At 45.7% G+C, this 21,928-nt stretch overlaps 1 protein-coding gene across 5 annotated transcripts in view; it reads left to right on the top strand.

The window, feature by feature from the left end:
- Positions 1–21,928, top strand: part of LOC142014309 (uncharacterized) — a 215,985-nt gene that overhangs the window by 154,558 nt on the left and 39,499 nt on the right. For 4 of the 5 annotated variants that reach the window (XM_074996694.1, XM_074996697.1, XM_074996696.1 and 1 more), the window contains exon 6: positions 13,762–15,080. The exons of the other annotated variant lie outside the window; for it this stretch is intronic. In XM_074996694.1, the coding sequence (XP_074852795.1) occupies positions 13,762–13,894 (133 nt within the window). In that variant the 3' untranslated portion in view covers positions 13,895–15,080. Of the gene's footprint in view, positions 1–13,761; positions 15,081–21,928 lie in introns of those variants that run through there. 5 annotated transcript variants of the gene reach the window in all.

Consider the following 21,928-nt stretch of genomic DNA (forward strand, 5'->3'; position numbering starts at 1 on the left):
AGGTTGGGTCTACACTTGTCTGCTAAACTATGAACCATTGTCAGACACTACTCAGTCAGGTACACTGTGGGCTACTATACACTTGCCCCCCACGTCGAAGGGGACATGTTAATCAGTGTGATGGGAGATTACTAATGAAGTGCTTCTGTGAATATGCAACACTTCATTAGGCTAAGTCTCCCCACGCGGCAACTTCCAAGTGTCAAATATTTAAGTGCTGGCATGCGTGTAGATGGGGGCACTTCAAAGTGCCTTTACTCCCTAACATTTTGCCCACAGAGTACCTAACACAGCAATGACTGACAATGGTTTGTAGTTTAGTGGACATGAGTGTAAGTGGTTGCCCTGAAGTGTGGGTTTAGACATGTATCCTCACTAATCCTCTTTAATCCCCAAGCTAGCAAGCTGGTGGGAAGCAGTGCCAAAATAGCAAAACACCTCTGGAACCAGGCTGTGGCGTCAGGCTCTGATTCCTATTTAACACTTTTAAATTACATAATGGTACCAATGAAGTATGTGTTGCCACTTGCCAGCATTTTGTTGAAACAATATCTGAATATTAACCACTGACATCAGCATTGTGGGGAATCTGTACACATACAAAATGAGCAGTATGGTAAAACCACCAAAACCCAGCAGTGGAGTGGAGTCCCATCTGCTGCCCCCACTTAATAATGATGCTGGGAACTAATGTTTGCAAACAGTAGTGGTCTCACACAAAGGCTGAGTAGCTCTTGTATGACGTAATCACTCTATCTGGATACACAGTACGGCAGTGGCACTGAACCAGCTTTTGGACTGGATGTGCTGACCAGCTCTCCCCCTTACTGCTGTCCATACCACTCAACTCCCCCATGGCTAAGCCTGGGAGCTGAGCCATGGCTCTGGGGGAAGGAGGCATGGACATGGATAAGGGACACACACACACACCCCTCATCGATCTGGAAGGGACCTCGGGAGGTCATCGAGTCCAGTCCCCTGCCCTCTTGGCAGGACCAAGCACCATCCCTTTTTTGTCTGTTTGTTTTGCCCCAGATCCCTAAATGGCCCCCTCAAGAACTGAACTCACAACCCTGGGCTTAACAGGCCAAGAGGGTGTGCCACAGCTAGGAGTGGGTGTGGAGCCTGTGCAAGGGGCTGGCAGCTGGAACCCCACATGTGGGGCTGGGGCACAGGGCTAGCAGCTGGGATCCTGGGAGGCAGGGGCACAAAGCTGGCAGCCAGGACCCTAGGAGGTAGGGGCAGAGGGCGGGTGGCTGGGACTGTGAGAATCAGGTGTACAGGGCTGATGGCCAGAAATCTGGGAAGCAGGGGTATGGAACTGGTGGCCAGGATGCTGTGCGCAAAACCTGGGCATACTGCAACATCATCTGCACCTCTATTTCCCTCTCTTATGCAGTGCAGAGAAACAGGCAACACTTTCGTCTAATTCTCGGAGGGACAGAAATAAGGGGCACTGAGCTGGTGCTCTTGCTGGGAGGGCCTCAGACAGCCGTAGGTTGAAAGGGCTGAGCCCCAGGCCATGACAAAACCAGAAATAATGGATGTACCACTGCCGGATATCAGTGGTGCCAGTGTCTCGGGGGAGACCCAAAGGGCACTTCAGAGACTAATTAAACATTGCTAGTTAGTTTACTTAGTTTGAATATAAGAATTTGAAAGTGTGTGTTGTGCTGATGTTGCTCATTAATTTTGTTTTCATATTCAGCTGGGGAAGGGAGACATAAGGAACTGTACCTTTCTGAGGCTCTGGCATGAGCTGTTTGGAACCAGGTCTCATGCTGGGGCTCAGGTTAGGCGGTTCTGATCCATTGTTACGCAGACAATGAAAGAAGCAGATCTCCGTCAGAGTCCCTGCCTCTGAGTCAGGGCTGAACAGCTCAATAGAACCTCACTGCCACCTGCTTTGAAATCTCCCAGACCTTCTGCGTGGCACTTCGTCCCCTGTCTGTCTCTGTATGCTCAGAAATCAGTTTCGCTATTTCTTGAGCACATGCTGCCGGTTGTTTCTTTGACTGGCCCCTGCTGTTGATTCTGTGAGTGGCATTGGTAGATGGTGCTCCCTCCCCTTGCAGCTGGAGGAGTCACATGGTGGAACACCAAGAGAGAAGGGGGATGGTGGACCATACCAATGCTTGGGAGGGCAGTAGAAATGAGAACAGGAGGGAAAACAGAAGGGAGTTTCTCTCCCCATGAGCACATCTCTCATGCTATAATTTTCCCAGTGTCCTTCCGGGTGTCACCACAACCTGAACTCTAAAAAATAATGCCACAAAATTAAGTCCACAGCAAAAGGATCATGCGTCTTCCAGCTCCTCTTTAACTAATTCCAAAGGGGAGGAGAACTAAGCCAGGGAGGAACTCTGACATTTACTTTTAGCTCTGCCACTCACTGTGTGGCCTTGGGCAGATCAGTTAGCCTCTAACTCTAATTGTTAAAAGGCAGCTTTCACCCAGAAAAGTGCTAGATGCACTTGCCTGTGCATACTTTTCTTTAGGCTTAGTGTCAGTGGAGCTGCGACCCAGCCTGTGTGTACACATCTGCTTGGGCATTGGGGGGATGAAATTTTCACATACAAAAACCAAGGAATCCAAGCAGGGAACTCAACTGACTGACTGAGTTTGTGCTCCAGGAAAGGATTGAGATGTGAGTGGCGCTTCTGAACACATAGCATTAGAAGGCATTCCCGTGATGAGCCAATCTTCAGTAGCAAGAAAAGATGCGGTGCAAAAAGTTTATAAACTCAATACAAGGCTTTGAATGAAATACAGATGGAGATGAATGGTTAGAGCACACTATAGGTACACAAGACACGTGGGCAAACAGCCCCCACACAAATCAAAGATGACCGCCACTAAGGAGCATGAGAAGGATATTAGTGACAGGCTATGTTGAAAACCCAGCAAGGATTTTTAATCTCAGCGTTTATATTTGGCACTGAAGGTCATATTCCTTCAGCAACTAGATAAATTTTCTTTGTGGGTCGGGAAAAGGGAGTGGAATTTACAAGGCTCGATTATGGCAGAACATTGGTTTAGTCAGTTAAAGAGCTTGGTAGTGATTTCTGGTGATTCACAAATGAAAGAAATTAGTTACTGGAGGATGGCTAACAAACACTACTGTTCCTAGACAAGCATGGACTAAGCTCATGTGTACAAGTGAAAGGGAGCGTTCTAGTCATTAGACCAAAAGACTGGAAATAAGTAATCTTTGGTAGAGTGAGAACATGTATTCCCTCCCTTGCCCTCTATAAAAATTTTACTGGACACAAAATATTTTGACTGAAAAAAAAAGTTTTGCGGGAAAATTTCCATCCAGCCTGCTCTGGCCCCCTCTTTCTCCTGGGTAAGCATACTCTCTGCCTCAGTTTTCCTAGCTGTAGAATGAGTATAAAAATAGGCATTAGTAAAAGGTGGTGAAGTGCTGTGAGAGCTTCAGAGCTTGGGATTTCCAACTGAGGTGTGCTCTGAGGTTTAAGGGTTGGAACCTGAGCTTCAAAAGCAGAAATCTGTAGAGAGTGAAAACCCATATGGATTGAGCTCAAAGCAAATTTGATATTGACTTGTGTCACATGAAATTGCAGAGTACTACATACTAGCAATTAGGACATCAGTGGAAGTTACAACCATACTTTGCAGTAGAGGTGAGTGAAAATGATGATGAATTTTCACAAAAAAAATTTGATGAAAATTTTTCATGGACATTTTGAAATTTTGAAATTTTATTTGGCCTGTGCTATGTTGCCTATCTCTAACATACTTTACGCAAGCTTCTCAAAGTGTTAGAAAATATTAATTATAAGGACACCACACAACATTCCTTCTGAAGTTGATAAGCCTAGACATAGTGGTCAAGATTTAAAAAAAACTACACGTGGCTTTGGGTGCCTCATTTTTGGGGTGTCTGATTCAAAAACCTATCAAAGGGACCCAATTTTCCAAATGAGCTCAGCACATGTCCTCTGAAAATTGAACCTCTTTAAATTGCCGCAAATTAGTCACTCAAAATCTTCTGCTGTTTTTGAGAATCTAGGCCATTATCTCCATTGTGTGAAAGAGCAAATGGAGGCAAAGGGGTTGATTAACTTCCCAAAATTTACACAGTTGGTCAGTGGTAGAATCAGCCACTGGTCTGATTTCCTGTCCCCTCTTTGAAACAAGCAGAACTCTCAGATATATGACTTACCAAAGCAGGAAGCAGAGATTCATACAAGAAAGACCATATATGATATCTCTGCCTGAGGTCCTTTAAACCCCTTACTGAATCGGGAGCCAATGATGAAGCTCTGGAAAATAGTAATTTAGCTTTCTGAGGGCACAACAAAGAACTGGGAATGAAAACGAAAGATTGATCAACAAAGTCAGTGAGCGTGACATGAGGGGAGAACTTCTGAAGTAGATTAAAGATTGGCTTAGAGACTGCCAGGACACAGGGAATATCAGTAAAAGATACAATATAAGAGTGAAAAGAGTCAGCAAGCTGAGAGCCACACTTATCTTTATCGTTGCTATAAATGATCCAAGGAAACTCATGGTTGAAAGTGCTGATATTTGCAGACAGCCGGTAAACTTGAGGGAGAGAAGGCATAGGGATAGTTTCTACAACAGGGTGGAATGGCAGACCCAACTTCTTAATGCTTTGACCTAATCATATTTCTGGCTGGGCATACAAATTCAGTGTTGGATGATAGACAAGCCCCTGTGAGCTAAAACAACCTAGGAAAGGCCAAAGACAAGGTGGGTGAGATGATAGCTTTTAATAGATCACCTTCTGATGGTGTGAGAGAGAAGCATAAAAGATATTTGCCTTATCTACACTATAGACTAACAGATATTTTTGGAGCATAAGCTTCAATGGGCAAAGACCCGCTTTATCAGATGCATCTGACGAAGTGGGTCTTTGCCCACGAAAGATTATGCTCCAGAAGTATCTGTTAGTCTATAAGGTGCCACAGGCCTTCTTGTCATTTTTGAAGATACAGGCTAACACGGCTACCCCTCTGATAATTATCCACATTGTCTCTCTAATGGAAGAGGTCTCACAGGCCTACCACAACACTGCATAGCAGTTGTGCGATGCTACGAATTCTCTTGCACCAATATTCCACTTTGCATTCAAATAGAACATAAAGTACCGTGTAAGCCATTTCTAAAACATCATCCTCCAATCTGGGGTGGGACAGGAAAACTGTTTAACCACATGCACCCATGGTATTTAGCAAGAACAAAAGATTTCTGTATCTAATGAAAAGTACAATGAAAGTAAACTCACTAAAACAGGACTACGTACTACAATATGACCAGGAACTTGAGTTAACATTATTATGTATCAGAGGGGTAGCCGAGTTAGTCTGTATCTTCCAAAACAACAAGAAGTCCTGTGGCACCTTATAGTAACTAACATTCTTATGGAAAGTGCTATCTAGAACTGCTGGGGGTGCAGCAGTCCCTCCTGGCTTGAAGAGGTTTCCTTCATACACAGGCTTGCAGTCTGGTTCAACGGCTTTCAGCACCCCCACTGTATAAACTATTTCAGTGCCACAGATGCTATTAGGTCTTTAATGACCACAAGTGCTGAGGATCTCAGTTTTTATATCCCACCCAAAAGAACGAGGCCCTGGTTCTGATTTCTATTACACTTGTGCAAATCAGCAGTAACTCAATTAAAGCGAAGGGACTCATGCAGGTATAAGTGGGAATCAGTTCCAGAAAGACAGACGCCTTCCAGCACCCTGCGACATTAGCTTAGTATGAGCTCTAAGGGAAAAACCCCACCTACTGAGCCTCTAACACCACTTCCTGTGGTTTCTTCTCTAAGTACTGACCCCCTCCTGGGGCCACTGAGTTTCTGCCTGCTGCCAAAAGCTCAGCGTGGGATGGCCGTTCTGTGTGCACTCACTATGTAATTTTTATGTGCTAGCTGTTACATGGGTTTTTCTCTCCAGTGCAATGTATAATCTCTTCGCTTCTTCCAACGCTGCCACTGGCTCAGTATTCTGTGTGCATTCTGTGTCCTGGCCAATCAAAATGTCTCCCTCTTTGCCTTTGTTCCTAGGCTAAGCTTGAATTTATCTTGAATGTGTAGGGACAGAATCCTTGCAACCTTTTTCTTTCTTAACGGAACCTGATCAGTGCCAAAATCTTTGCTTAGTGTGTTCCATTAGCGGTTATTGGTTTACTAATCACTTCATCTCTTGAGTTGCAAGCACAAAATTAACCATTTATGTGATCACCATTACCAAAGCCATCCCAGACATAGGATGAGGTGGGCCGGTTGGCCGAGACCCTGTGTTTTGGGGGCCCCATGGTGGACTCCCCAACAGTATTATGGACAGGAGAGAGAGGATGACGTGGGGCAGGGTGTGGATGGTGGGGACAGGTGGCTGCAACAGCAGGAAGTCACCTCCCTTCTCCTTGTCCTGCACTCACCACAAAAAGTGAGGGGCAGCTTGCTCTGTGTCTCTGTGGCCTCCCAGGCACCTGAGCTCTATTTCTCTGTGGCAGGAGAAAGCAGCCTCCATGCCCAACTGCCTGTGGGGAAGTGTGGCTCAGTGGGTTGGGAGGGTTTGGCGGAGCAGGGCGGGCTGCTGCTCACACTGCATGGTGAGTGCAGAGGGAGGGAGGCGACTCCCTGCTTCTTCTGCCATACACTGCACACCCTGCTCCAGGTAGTCCCCAGACAGGTTGCTCATCAAGGAGCTCAGAGGGTGGGGTGAGTGAGGAAGGGGTGGGGCCTGCAGAATGGCGATGTTGCTTGGTACCCTGTGCTTGGGGCACTGAGGAGTTTTCCCTGACCCCCCCAGCTCCCAGGATGGCCTCCTGCCCCTCAGGACAGCCCTGACCATTGCTCCCTTACCAGGATCCTTTATGTGTATGCGCTGCTGCTGTTTCCTAAGAAGACCAGGCATGTAAAAAAAATACAGTCTGAGAGCAGCCCTTGGTCATATGACTGAGCTCACTCACATGAATTAGCGATCAAGAAATAAACTTATTAACAGTAGGGTGACCATCTGTCCTGTCTTGGGTGGGATGGTCCCATATTTGGGGTGCCAAAAAGGTGTCCCCACTTTTTTTTTGAAAGGGACTAATTGCCCTGTATTTGCTCCCTTACCAGTCTTGGGGAAGCTGGTGGAGCATGGGCAGCTGCCACTTCCCCAGGCTCTCAGGGATTGCTGGGGGCTTCTGCTTTCCCAGGGCTCTGGGGAGTGTTGGCAGCTGCTGCCTCCTTCCCTTATGTGGGAAAGAGAGATGTAGGTGCCCTAGTTAACATGGAAATAAAAGGAGCAATGCTGGAACAAACCCTTCTAGTTGGATGTCTTGTCCTTGAACATGGTCAGTGCTTAATGCTTCAGAAGGAGGCACAACCCCCCTCCTAATTGCACATCTCTACACTACAAGAAGTTTCTAACTGACCCACTCTACACTGAAACATGAGACCCTATAGGCCTTGTCATTTACACTGCAATAACATTAGCTAGAATAAGGTTTTCTATCCACAAGACCAAAAACTATGCATAAATACAGTGCAGGCCCTTAAATGAAAACAAAGACCCAGTGCAATGGCTAGCTCAACCACTCAACCCAGGTCTTAAATCTAACTGATGGAGTTGTCACAGCTGATTCCCCACCCTGGCACTTCGAGTGCAGGTAATGGGGTCCAGCTAGCCAAATAAAACACTGCTGGACCCTGTCTTTGCAGTTCCCAGAGGCAGAGAAGTTTTCCTGATTTGAGTTTTCCCTGAAATCAATCTGTAGCTGTTGTCAACAAATGTACAAAATCCCCTTTGCAGGAAAGAAATCACTTGGTATCTCAGCTCTGAGGGCAACACCTCCAACCACCGTTTCCAAAAGATTTGTTAAAAAAAAAGACCCAAAAACAAAAAAAAAACAAGAGCTTGCCACAGCTCTAGGCAGGGAGCTGTGAGCTCTGTGGTAACATGCCTGCTGCCAGGCATGTAGTTTTAAAGCCCTGTAGGACACAAAGGATCAATCAGTGTTTGTTAACAAAGAAAAAGCACTTTTATTGTTAAAACAAGACTATCTTTGCAAGCTTTGTAAATGACAGTATAAAAAAAACCCCAAATGTGAGTCAGATTCTTAGTTACAGGGGAAAATAAAAGGAGGAAACAAAAGCCCTTGGAGAAGGAGGAGTGAGATAGGAAGTATGAGGCTCCATGCTCAAGGGTCTGAGAGGTGTATGGAGTGACTGGGGCAGACATTTCAATCTCCTTGGACACTCAGTGGCAGAATTAAGGGTGACAGTTCTGAAACAAAAAAAATCCAGAAATCAAATGGAGAGAGAAATCTCTGAGCTGTAATTTATTTGCAAATTTAACTCCATTAACCATGGATTAAACAGAGACTGGGAGTGGCTCGCAGCTTACAAAAACAGTTTCTCTGCTTTGGATGTTGATAGCTCCCCATTAGACGCTGACAATGGCTCACATCCCCCTGTCTGATCTGACTTGTTTTTATCTCCTTTGATAAGTACTGTTGATACTGAGCCATTTCCACCTTGCTGAATAGACCTTGTCAGCTCTGGCCCTCCCTCTTAGTGGGACCCCACTCTTTAAATACCCCTCTGAAACTACCACCCCCTACTCATGCATCTGATGAAGCAGGTCTTTGACCACGAAAGCTGATGCTCCAAAATATCTATAAGGTGCCACAAGACTTTTTGTTGTTCTCGAAGCTACAGACTAACACAGCTACCTTTCTGATACTGGGGCAGACAAGAGGCTTCAGGGCTGCAGATGCAGCCGCTCTGGGCTGCTGCAGCCCACTGAAGTGAAGGAAGGCCACTCATCAGGTACACTCACCATCCATGGCCACCCATCGCTGTTACAGAAGGAATTATTATTACGCCTTGGCTACATCTACACTGGCATTCCTCTTTCAAAAGAGGCATGCAAATGAGGCACAGATTTATCTATATGGCACCTCATTGGCATATTTTTCTTTCGAAAGAGCTTCTTTCAAAAGAAGATAAACAGTGTAGATGCCGCTGTTTCAAAAATAATCCCCATCTTCAAAAGAACCCTTCTTCCTACGTTTTTTAGGAAGAAGAGTTCTCTTGAAGATGGAGTTTATTTTCAAAAGAGCCACATCTACACTGCTTTTCTTCTTTTGAAAGAAGAATAAGCATAGGAGGTGCCAGATGAGTAAATTTGTGCCTCATATGCATTTTTGATTTCCTTCATTTGCATGCCTCTTTTGAAAGAGGAATGCTAGTGTAGACATAGCCCTTGATACTATGTTTTAAAATGTTTGGCCAAGCAAAGGAAGGGACAGTTCTCACCTAGACTGGAAGGCTTCAGCTGAACTTTGGAGACATAAGTAGGAGCCAATTAAATTCACAGTCATTTCTGGTCAATTTCACAGCCATAGGATTGGAATATTAGTCCATTTCATGTTTTCAGATATCTACCTCTGAAATTTTAGAGTGGTGTAACCATGGGGGTCTTGGCCCCATAGAAGGTCACAGGGAGTTTGCAAAGATGTTATAGGAGAGTTGTGGCACTGCCACACTCACTTCTGTGCTCTAAAAGCAGCATCCACAGAGCTTCCTGCAGCGGGAGGAGGGAGGGAGTCTGATCACTCTATCACTGGTGTTCTTACCAGCTGGCCACAAGCAGCTGGGAAGATACAGGACTTGCCCTTCCTCTGCGGGGCCCCTCTTGGTGTGAGATCACATCCCCTTCTGAGTACTGTCCTGGCTGTAGGAAATTTTATGGCTGGGCAGCATTCCTGGAGCTTCCTGAAACTGGAAGAAGTTCCCAGATGTGGAAGTAGGTTTGATCTCCCTCATGCAGCTGACAGAAAGACGATGCCTTTAGGAGCCTAACTGTAGTGCCCTAAGTTTGAAAGTGCTGTGCAAAGTGCATGAAAGATCCAGTCCTGCTCCTGCTGAACTGAATGGGAAATCTCCCATTAACAGTACAGGCGCAAGAGCAGGACTGATTATTCCAATTTGATTGTTAGGAGATCTCAGACATGGAGAGGTTAGGAATGAAAATTGGCTGAAATCTTCCATTGAAGCTCTTGGAAGTTTACAATTGACTTTACTGAGGACAGGTTGGCCAGAGTTGAGGGTTTTTTTGAAAACCCCAATCTAAGCGATTTGCCCGAGATTAGACAAGTCAGTGACACATAGAACCAACAGCAACGAAGGGTCCTGTGCTGCCACAGGACCCTTCGTTGCTATTACAGATCCAGACTAACAAGGCTACCCCTCCGATACGTAGGACCAAGAACCCCTGAGTACTAATCTCTCGCTCCAGCCCTGAGGCAGCACTCCCTCTATTTGTCCTCACTTATGTAGCCCTTACACCTTCATCCATATTGTGATATGCATTCTGAAACCTACTATGGCAGCATTCCATGTTAAGGGACAAAAAGTTGTGGATAAGGATTAAACTGTGAGGAGGTGGAATTTAGGCTTATGTCAAATGGAATTCTTCCAGCCAATGCAAAATAGGATAAAATGAATTGGATATGATTCTGAACAAGGTCACTGAAAGATAATGACAGCCAACTGAGACATGACATTATTAATTAAATGAGAAATGTAAAAGGTGAGCATGGACCTAGTTGTTTACAGAATACATATCTGCTGATGCTTTTTTTACCCAGCACAATTGAATAGCTCTTTTGGAGCAATACCAATCCAGTGTAGATGAGTATATTATTTAGACAATGGTAAAACTGTGTGCTATTTACTTAGTCCAGTAATCAAGAATAATGTATCTGAGGGTCTATATGTAGAGTACTTGTGTATGTCCAGCTATTCACCATCCACAAAAGCTAACACATATGCAAAGTAAAATACTTATTGGTAGCTGCAGGGCTGGGAATACCTTTTGTTTCCCACGGAATAAAATTGCTGTTGACACAGTCTCAGGCTATTATTGTTTCAGATCTTCCTAGTAAACAGGGCCAGGCTTAATCAATATGTCGCTGACAGTCCTCCATTAGAAGCTGGGGTCCTGAAGTCACAAAGTAGTGTTAGATGCACTTCTCACTTTCAGGCAACGTGAAGCTCTGTGTGCCAATGCCAAGATGTTGTAAGGGGCACAGTGTTGCCTTTTGCAAGTGATCTAGAACCAAGGGCTTAGCACTTGTGGTCCTTATAGAACCCATGGCATTTTTTGTAGTACTAGAGAAGTTAAACTCTGTTTTCTGGCTGAATACCAGTGTGCCAAACTACTACGCCCATTACCATGCATTAAAATATTTTCATTGTAGTGTCCTCATAAAACTTCCCCAAGTAGATCCATTTGACCAATTGTATTCATCCTGAATGGCAGTGTAGCATTGCTGGAAGCATTATTGTAACCCTGCTGTCCCACCCCAGAGTTAGTTGTATGTCAATGATGGACAAAAATGATCCCTGTGTACTGTGTATATGGCTTGAAGTGCTTGAGCTAAATGGGTATCAGGACTTTTGTTACTATTGCAAGTCTGTCATGAATGAAGGGAGGTTGAGATTGTGCAAAACATGGCTGGAAAAAGACAGTGGCATGGCCTGAGACAATGAGGCTTCCCATTGAAAGGGCCTGGCCTAAGGTGAAGTTCCTTGCTTTTCTGACTCTCTTCGGATTAGCCTCAGGGCTGATGAGGGTTAATTCTGCCACATCCAGCTGGCAATGGCATCCAAAGATTCCTCCAGTGCAGTGGCTCTTGCCTTTTCAGACTATTTTTCCCCTAGCAGGAATCTGAGTGGCCTTGCATACCTCACTTTCACCTCAGTTAACAACTTACGTCCACAATCAGACATGAAAATACACTACAGCAGTGTCACAGCACACTAGGTCTGAAAACAACCATCCATGTTGCCTGCAAAACCCAGGGATGTGAATTCAGTCTGTGAAGAAGCCATTTAGGGATCTTGGGCAAATAGAGCTTTCTTTTAATTAAAAAATAAAAAATAAAAAATCTGTCAGGTGAGGTCCTTGCTCCTGCCAAGAGGGCAGAGGACTGGACTCAATGACCTCCGAAGGTCCCTTCCAGTTTGATGAGATGTGTATTGCTATGTCTACACTAGTCCCCTGCCTTTCTAAAGGGGGACGCTAATAAGGTGCTGCAATGAATATGCAGCACCTCATTAGCATAATGGTGGCCATGGCACCTAAAAGCACCCCTTTCAATTGCACGCAGGTCGTCTACATGGGGTCCTTTTTGAAAGGACCCCGCACACTTCGAAATCCCCACACACTTCCTATTTGGTTATAGGAATAAGGTGATTTCGAAGTGTGTGGGGTCCTTTCAAGAAGGACCCTGTGTAGACGAGCCATGTCGGATCGAAAGCAGCACTTTCGAAGTGCTGCGACTGCCGTTATGCTAATGAGGTGCTGCATATTCATTGGGGGTTAGTGTGGACATAGCCCATATATTATATTATTATCTAATTGTACCCCTGGAAAGACTTCTGCATACTCGCAGGGGTCTGTGTTTCCCTCATTGAGAACCACTATCTTAATGCAGAGACAGAACCTGCATGGGCCAAGTAGCAGGAGAGAGATGACTGTAGCAGCAGCATGTTGCTATTTGGGGATGTGCACAGCAAGGTGACCCTGTGCTACAGCCACATGGGCAAATCCTAGCTCCTGGGGATGATGGGGACCACTGAAAAGGAGCATTTGCACCAGTGATGTCCCTTTTCCCAGTCACTAAAACAAGCACATCAAAATCCATTGGCCTGGCCTCCATTGGGCAGGAAGGCTGGAGCCCTGAGCCTATGTGGGCTGGTACTTAGTCTCAGTGTAGCTGGAATTGGGACAGTACAGCGGTCTCAATCTGGATCAGACAGATCCTACTGTCTTTCAGAGAATCCGTGAAATTTTAAAAAAATTGATTCTTTAGGACTGTGAGTTCTGGACTCTGAATCAGTGGGAAATTACACAAGAGCCATGCACATGGTGGCCTTGGATGGATGGAGGTGAGTGAGGGTACAAAGTGGGTGTGTGGGGCGGGGGGAGGCACGAGCCAAAGCTCATTGACATACCTGACAAGACTCCCATTGACCTCACAGGATCAGACACTGGATTTCTGCAATAGATGGTTGAATTGTATTTTCAAATTACTTGCTCGATAAGTGAGGAAGTGCAGGAGGGAATCAAGGGACACATGCTGCCGTGAGCAGGGGAAGACTCTGTCCATGCCCTCGAGATGCAAGTGGATGCAAAAAAGCTGGGGGAAGATGTTGGAGAAGCTGGCCCTGCCACTGCCTGCGCTGCACTTACTTTGCAGCTGTAGCCAGACCTCTGGCACCTCCCACGAGTGCTGCATTACCCTCCTCCACCCTTACTTCACCAAAAAGGGTATATGTGCTGAATAATTTACCTACGGTCCCTGCTACCACTGTGGCTTTTCTGTTGTTTGTGAGGTTATTTAATATGTTGCTAAGTCCATTTTTACCCTGTGTCAACGTAGAATTTATCTCCCAAGCTCATGTTGGAATGTTAAAAGAGTATGACACCGACGTGCGTGTGAAAATCATCTGTAATCTTTAGCCGGCAAGAGCAGAGCTCTCTTATCTTGTAAAGGGAAGGGAGGAAATGAAATTGGATTTTTTGCGCCTCATGACAGCCTGCTCTAGCTCTGCTGTGGTAGCCCTTTGGGTACTGTACAGCACAGCTAACCTAAGCTGCTTTTCTAATTGGGGGCAGCTGGCAGGTGTTCAGATTTTCCTTCACAGATGAGGGGAAATGCTAAAATATTTGCTACAAACGCTACAGTTTCCATTTTGTCTTTTGTTTCAAGCCTTACCACATTTGGCGATTTCTGCAATGGTTGGGACTCAAAAAGCACAGCCCGCAGGCAATTTGAAAACAAAAAGGTATTTGGAAGAGGACACTACGAAGAGGTACAGCACCATCATGACCCTTTGCAATAGGCTGGAGGAGTACATCGAGAGCTGATGGCACTCTTGAGCATTACCAGCAGTGAGTTAGTCATTCACAAGATATTTATAATATGGTGTAATACATGAGAGAGAGATTAGCCGCTGTTAATGCACAAGGTTTCAGTAACATGATGTACTTCACAATGCCAGTGACACCGTGTCAAAGCTCATGCCAGGGCATACATTAATTGTGTTCACCATCTCCACGAGGCTTAATTGGTTCTCTAGTTGGGTGTCTGATTCACCCCACCTATTGATTTTGCACTGGTGTAGTTCACTTGCTTTCACTGGGTGTAAACACATGACTTCAGACCCTTAGAAAGGAATTCCATCCTATGTTGACCCTAATTCTGGTGCAGGGACAGGGGACAGCTGCAGAGCAGATGAGAGCAACTACACAGCAGCAGTAGTTCTGAGCACCCATTGGATGTATATGAGCTTGCTTTGCTCTCACTAGCATGCTAAAAGCAGCCGTGTGGCTATGGTAGTATGAGCAATGGCTTGGCTTAGCCACCTCACCATATCCCTTGGGTGTTAGCTAGGACTATCCTCAGGTGGCCAGCTTGAGTGTCATGCTGCCGCTATGGCCACACTGCTCATTTTAGCATGCCAGCTCAAGCTGAGCTTGTGCACATATAGCTACCTGAGCGGAGAATTACACCTCCCAGCTGCTATTTAGATGTATGCAGCGAGGAATCTGCTTGCATTTCTGCTCAGAGGTTGCTGGCAGCAAATGCATCAAACCTGCACAGACTAATAGAGTTTGAGGGGCACCATAATTTGTTTGTCCTGCTACCAGGGCTTCTAGGAGGGCTTGCAGCAGTGAGAAACTAGGGAAGCACAGGACCACACTGGCCATGTGTCTTGATGCAGATCTACCCGTCCTTTGCCCTGCCTGTCCCTGATTCACCTATCTTTCCTCTTGCCTTCCTTGGGGTGCATCTGCCTCCCCTAGAATGCCCACCAGTGATGCTCACCAGTGGGCTGGGGGCTCTACGGTTTCCCTACTGTCCAATTGTGTTGCCATAGCAATAGTGAACCTGTCCCTTTGTGTGTGGTTAAATGTACTTTAATGTCTTAAATAAAAGTGTTTTGAAAATATAACATAAACACTAGGTGTTTCTGGGCTCGCGTAACAGCACGTGCACTTATGGGATGAGAAAAGAAATATTAACTACATCTCATCACCATTGAGTGCTTTGTCATTTAGTATCTCACTGGGGGTCACTCTGCCCCCCTGAGCCCATGCACCAGCCTGATGGGTGCTACACTGCAGGAGATAATGGCTAGGGGAGGAGATGGGCATTTCTGGCCATGAAAAAAGGGCTGGAGCAGGAGCCTGTGGTAAACTGGCCAGTTCAAAGGGTTTTATTACTTACTTTGCACAGCATACAGGGCAAGGGTGCACAGGAGCACCTGCCAGGCACAAGCTCTCGCAGTGCGGAGGGTGAGTAAGGGTGGGGCTGCATACTGCTTCCTACAGGAGGTTGTGCTTTTTGCTTCAGTGCTGAGATGGGCAGACTGCCTCTGCATATATGTTCCAGCATGGAATCTGCTTGAGCACAGTGGTCACACCAAGAAGGGACCAGGAATAAGCGTAGGGAGATCATTTAACCTCCAGATATGACATTGGTGAGGCCAATACTGCAGATATTGCTCATGTTCACATTTTAAAAAGCATGTTAAAAACTGGAGCGGGTGCAGAGAAGAGTCACAGAAATGACATGGAGGGTGGAGAAAAATGCCCTACAGGAAGAGGTATAAAGAGAACAGAGCCCTGGGCCAGTTAAATTGTTGCAGGAGCACCACAAGGTATGCTTGGGTTGGCTGGGAGGGCTGCTTGGTGGGGCGGTGTGTGGGGAGGGGGAGCAATGCTGAGGACTGGCTGCCCTGTCCCTGCCCATCCATCCAAGATCCCGCCCCTTCCAGGAGCACGAAAGCTAAGAACCCACCTCTCTCTCTCTCTCTCTCTCTCACACACACACACACACACACACACTTTGCCCAGGGGCCTGGCAAGGCTGTCAGCCCAGCTGTGTGTGGTACTGAAAACTGGGCTAAATTATCCTGAGTCTCAGCCCAGTGGGTTAAACTCTCAACTAAGAATCAGAAAATCTGGATTCTAGAGGTGCTTCTGCCATTGACTTAATATATAATCCTTCTTTGCTTCTGTCATTACATGTGGATGATGATACTGGTTCTCTTGTGTAAAGTGTTTTGAGATGAAAACGGTGTGTGGAAAAAAGCACTGAGAACAATGAATAATAGTATCATGATTATGCATTTAGTTGCAGTTGCACTGTGACTTCTTTCATTGACTTCTGTTACTCATAGTAAATGGATTAAAAAAAAAGCAAATGAATCAGAAGTAATAAAGGCAAAATAATAAAATGAAAACCAAAATTTAACACCTGAGACTATAACAGTTTAAAGTGCTTTGGAGACTTCGCAACAGCCTCACATGCAAAGAGTCCTGAGCTGTGCACCCAATGTGACTCTTCACGGTGACATTGTTTTCAGGCTGGCCAGTTCTTGCTTGGGTAGTGGCTTCTCCGGGTCCATCTCCTCAGTGAATGGTGGTAGCCTGTCATACGTAATATCCACAAGTACTGATCATTCCCCCTTATTACATTGTGGTGTTTGGTGACTCTTGGCACAAGGAAGAAGGGGCCAGTGAGGCAGAGCTCCCAAGGCTAAGAAAAGCGGTTAAAGGATGCCCTGCTCATTCTTCAAATGCCCACTTAGTTAACTGATGATCCCTGTGACAAGGTGCGTGGAAGAACAGCCCTACAGAATTGTTTTCTTGGTCATCTGTTATTGTCACTGTAATCTACTCTCCCATGAGCCACTTCTTCCCCCTTCATGCTGTTTAAAACACCAACAGCTAAGAATTCCTACTCCAGTCAAGTCGCCCTCTCCCTGAACTTCTTCACGGACTGACTCACCTTTTCTGCAGCTAGTTCAAGCACCTCATCTTTTTTGAGACTCTACTGAGCTCTGCTATTTCCGGCATCTCAGAATGAGCCATCCCATCCATAGGATGAATTGGGTTGGCCAACTCAGGCCCCATACTTTTGGGGGCCCCCATGTCAGCTGTCCCAAGGAGGGGCGGGATCCAGGGATTATGAGCAGCAGGTGATGGAGCAGCCCAGCAGCCTGCTCTGCTATGCCCTTTCCTGGCCCACTGCATTTGGCTTCTCTGAGGTGACAGGAAGCAGAGAAATGGGGTGCAGTGGGGCAGAGGAGGCTATGGGGCCATTCCAGCTTCCACCATCCGTGTGATGAGTGTGAGGGGATGACCACTTCTGTTGCCCTACACCAGGCTTCCATAATCCCACCCGCCCCCAGGCCATGTTGCTTAGGAGAGGGGCCAAGGGCTACAGCAGGAACAGGGCTTGAGGAAGGGGTGGAGTGGGGGTGCAGTAGATGGCTTGGGACCTGTGGCGGGGGTGACAGCCCTGATCTCAGTTTCCTCCCACAGCCCAATGAGTCCTATGTATTGGTTCCTGTTTCATCAGTTTGACCCTCCCATGCTTAACTTTGTGTCTTCTTTCATTGTACTGCCTATCCTCAGAGCATCCTTGCATGGTCCATGAGGAGAGTAGCCTCCCTCTTCTACTGCCCATCTTTCCTTAATAATCTCCCATGGCTGAGTGACTCAGATCTGCTTGTTCCCACCCTCACACCACCTACCAGTTAAAAAATCGGTGCATGAGCACACGTGACATTCAGGAGGCAACATGGGTGAGTGCTTGGCTTCTGTTTTCCGTTCCTCCAACCGACCTACTGTGTAACCACGGGCAAGTCACGGCTCTTCTCTGTGTCTTGCTTTTCCTGTAAAACTGAGATAGTGTGATGCTGCTTGGTAAAGTGCTACGATAGGTACAGCTATAAAGGTGTGTTGTAGAGCGAATTATTTATTATTATTACAGCTTTGAGTGTGGGATGTTATTTTTTGAAAAAAGGCACAATGAGAAAAGCGCTGTCCTGGATTCTTTATGGGCAACAACTTGAGTTGGTCAGAAAACCTTTGAGCATTTTCAAAAAGATTTTTGTCACAAAATGTCTTCAAATGTGTCCAAGTTTGCTGAAATAATTCAAAACAGGAAAATGTTTCAAATCCGGGCTTTTATGGTTGTTTTTAAGTAAAACCATCAATTTTTAAAAATCAAAAATAGACATTTTCTGCAAATTGTCTTTCACAGAAAAAAAATACGATAAGGTATATAGACGAGCTCTGCAACAATACATCCCTATAGAGGTGTTTAAGAGACTATTTTTACACTGACACATTTCATGTTAGCAAGATGGGCTATTAGTATGTGGCCCTTCATAGTGGACTGCTGGTTATAGATGGTCTTGTTATTGAACACTTATGCAGATGCTTAGTTATACTAAAATTTTATAAATTACTTGTTGATGCAGGCTGCTCCTCGTGCACTATTATGCCTTTCAGCTGAGTACTGGTTCAAATTTGGACCAAGAGGCCAGTGACTAGGTCTGTGGTCTCTGTGAAATGAGTTGGGGCTTCTCAGCCCAATTTATAGCGGATGCTGCCCAATTCAACAAACCCGTTGGCATTAATTGACTTTCCTACCAGAACAAATTAGAACTAAATTGAAGCTGTACGCTGCTGTCTGCCCCAGAAAGGTCCCTCTGGATCAAAACTAGACAACTGGACTGAGGGATTCTGGTGTCATTTCTGCTGTGTTTTGTCAATGAATAAAAGATTCCCATCTCCAAGGTTATAAGTCTGTTGCCTTTCACTGGCATTAACGTCTATAATAGTACAAATTAAATTAAAATTGTCTCAATCCCTTGCAGACTGGGTGCACTTTCACTTGCCCATTGTCTAGTATTTTGAGTATTTCTGTCACTGTTACGCTTGCCCTTTCTTCCTTTTATAAATGGTCACAGACCAGTGGCTGCCTCATTCTTAGGTCTCTCTGGACACCATCCTCCCACTGAAAGCAAGATGGTTTTCGGTCTCTCCCTAAACCAGCTTAATAAATAAACCAGTAGATGAAGTGTTGCTCCTAATTGGAATGGACATTAATATCTTCTGATGCAAATTACCACTTCTGGATGGCTCTGTGCAAGTCACTCCATCCACTACCAAACTGGGGTGTTGAGACTCTTGTTGCTAAGCAGTGTTGCTAAGCAGTAGTACAGAGACAGGCACTGGGGCTTGCTCCACAGCAAAAGTATTTTAAATGCGCGCATGTGTGTGTGTGTGTGTGTGTGTGAACGTGTGTGTGTGTGTGTGTGTGTGTGTGTGTGTGAGAAACTTGCAAATCAAATTTACAATGTTTGTGTTCCAAATGTACTTCATATTTGTTCACTTATAAAGTAATATACTGTATGATCTTAGTACTTAGTTACAGCTCACTGTTCTAGTACAAGCGGGGTGGGGGGTAGGGGAGTAGGTAACAGGGGAAAGAGGGCAATTACCCCAGGGCGTGGAAGTACGAAAGGGCTTGGAGTTCCTGGCAGCCATTGCTGCTGTTTTGATAGTGGTGCCTGGCACGGCTGGTGCACTCTGGGCAGTCCTGCGGGCTGAGAGGCGGGGTGGGGTGGGGAGCATGTCAGGGTTTGAGATGTGCTGAGGTTGGCTGCCCAAGCCCTGTCCCTTCCACCTGTCCCCCTGCCTCTTCCAGAGATGCAGAGCCCCCCCCGCCACCCCTTTAACTCACCCAGAAGCCTGGCCAAGTTGTCAGCTGCTCTGGGGACAAACGTTGCACCTTGTGCTGTGACTGTGTGGTAAGACTTGCCCTGCAAAGCACATTCCACCTTTGCAGTATTTGGCCGTGCACCGCGCCATTAAAGACCACCGAAGGTGCTACATGAAGTGGTGTTGGGGATTCCAGTTGAGGGACTTGTGTCTCTGAAGTGGTGCTGCCCCCACTTTCCCAGAGCGAAGAGCCACCGTGATGCATAAAACACTTTCTTTTTAATGAGATGCAAAACTAAGAGCCTGACAATGGATAGTTATTAAAATCTCAGTGCACGTTTGTCAGGCTGAGGGATAGTGTCTCGACAAAAGCTGTTGGAAACGTTATCTGTTGCCTTTCCTCCCTTGGTGTTTTACTTGGCTCTGTCGAGCTCTCTGTCTAGGAATACGTAAAGTACATTTCCTGCCTAAAATTGTCACATCATGGTTAGAAAGGCTCAAAACCAGCCCCTCCGACCAGAACTGCTCTAAATTTCAGGGGGGGGATTGGTTCAGATGCAAACTCTTGGGAAAGCCATTTCTAGCTTGCGAAACCTTTGACTCTGGACCCGATTCAGCCTTGAGCTGGAACCTCAAACTTAAAACTAACTTTCATGGCATCAAGGGCAGCGTTTAAACAGCTTTTTTTTCAAAGCAGGATCTGACTTTCTTAAAAGGAAGGTTATGAATAGTAGCAGTGACTGATTCTTTTCCATGTACATGGAAAATAAAGACAGAACTAGTTCATAGCAAAGGAGGTGAGGCATGGTGATGCTCTCCTCAATATGTCCTTTGGCAAAGGTTTCCATGCTGAAATCAACATGGTTACTGTTTCTTTTTTGTTTTACCTGGGACCCTGCATTTTACTTGTGGCTCAGATTCAGCTGTGCCATCTTTGAGAGCCAAATGGGTTTCTGACCCATAATGTAAGCTGGGGTATTTGCTACTTTTGGTTGTCCACAATGAAGCTTCTTGTAAATTGTACCGGGAAAATGATAGGAGAGAGTGACACTCGCTAAAACCAAAAACATGTTCTACTTTTTAAGCTCCCTGCTGCAGATTCATTGCTTTGTGGCCTTCATTGACCCTCATTTAATCGTCCATCCAGTTTTGTATGTTATGGTTTTGTAGAACTCAGCGATAGAAAAGTCCTATGTTTAATCACTCCGCCCTGCAATAAGTAGATCGCCAATACCTTTCCTAGCCTAGTTTTAAATACTTCTAAGCACTCGGATTTCAGTCACGGCTCTTTAGAGGTACAGCCACAGACAAAGTGCATCACTGTGTTTTAATCTGAAGATGAGCAAGTGGTGGATTATGGTAGCTAAATGGTTTCAAGCACTAGGCCCATTAAAGATGAATCACAGGTCAATGTAGCTATATGATTACCCAACAGCAACTTGGGTGTAGCCACCTGTCCCGCAGCCTGTGCCCTTTTGTAACAACACACACACACACATACACACTCTCTCTCTCTCTCTCTCTCTCTCATATATTCTTGGCCTAGCCACATCTTCTGGCTACATCCTCCTGCACCACTTCAGTCTTACAGAATGGCACTTATCACCATGCCCTCCAACTGGGCCAGTCTCTAGTGCAGAGCCTGAATAAAGGAGGTGAGAGTACATGCTGAAACAGACATGGGAATCTGCTGTGCCTGGATATCATGCCCTCAACCGCCGCCCCCATGCCTCCTCACACATCACCATATCAGGCCTCTTACATGACACACAAGACCGGCTCCAAGCTGGAGCCCTGAGGCATGCCAAATTATGTACAGAAATGCTAATACTCCAAACTGCTAATACTCTGGGAAGAAAAATATTAGTTTGAATATGCAAAAATAAATTTTACTGCAAAAGTGACACATGTAGAGTTTTTATCCTTGCACTTAGTAATAGTGCTAGTTCTGCCATTCATAGCCCTTTCGCTGAGGGGGCTCACAAAGCACTTCACCAACATTTCTTATGTGATAATATCTTTGCCAAGCAGGACCCATAAGCCCCTATTTTGGGAGACAAGCAGGCTTAAATGACTTGTCTGAAGTCACACAAGCAGGTTTGATGGAAATTCAGGCTCCCAACTCAGCCTGTAGCTTCCCCATGGGGCCACCAGACCCTTTGACTTTTCATGCTGCAGCCACTCATAGTCACAAACATGAACCTCAAATTAACTCTGAGCTGCTAGTCACTGGCTGACAGTGCTGTACTCTGAACCTAACAAAGATGGTTTAGGGCTAGCCCAGCTATCTTTGAAATGTTGCTTGGCCATAGAAAATAGGCTAGGATAGGCATGCAGGCAAAAGAGTTCAGGGA

The sequence above is a fragment of the Carettochelys insculpta genome, chromosome 6, assembly GCF_033958435.1.
Source record: "Carettochelys insculpta isolate YL-2023 chromosome 6, ASM3395843v1, whole genome shotgun sequence".
Taxonomy (NCBI): domain Eukaryota; kingdom Metazoa; phylum Chordata; order Testudines; family Carettochelyidae; genus Carettochelys; species Carettochelys insculpta.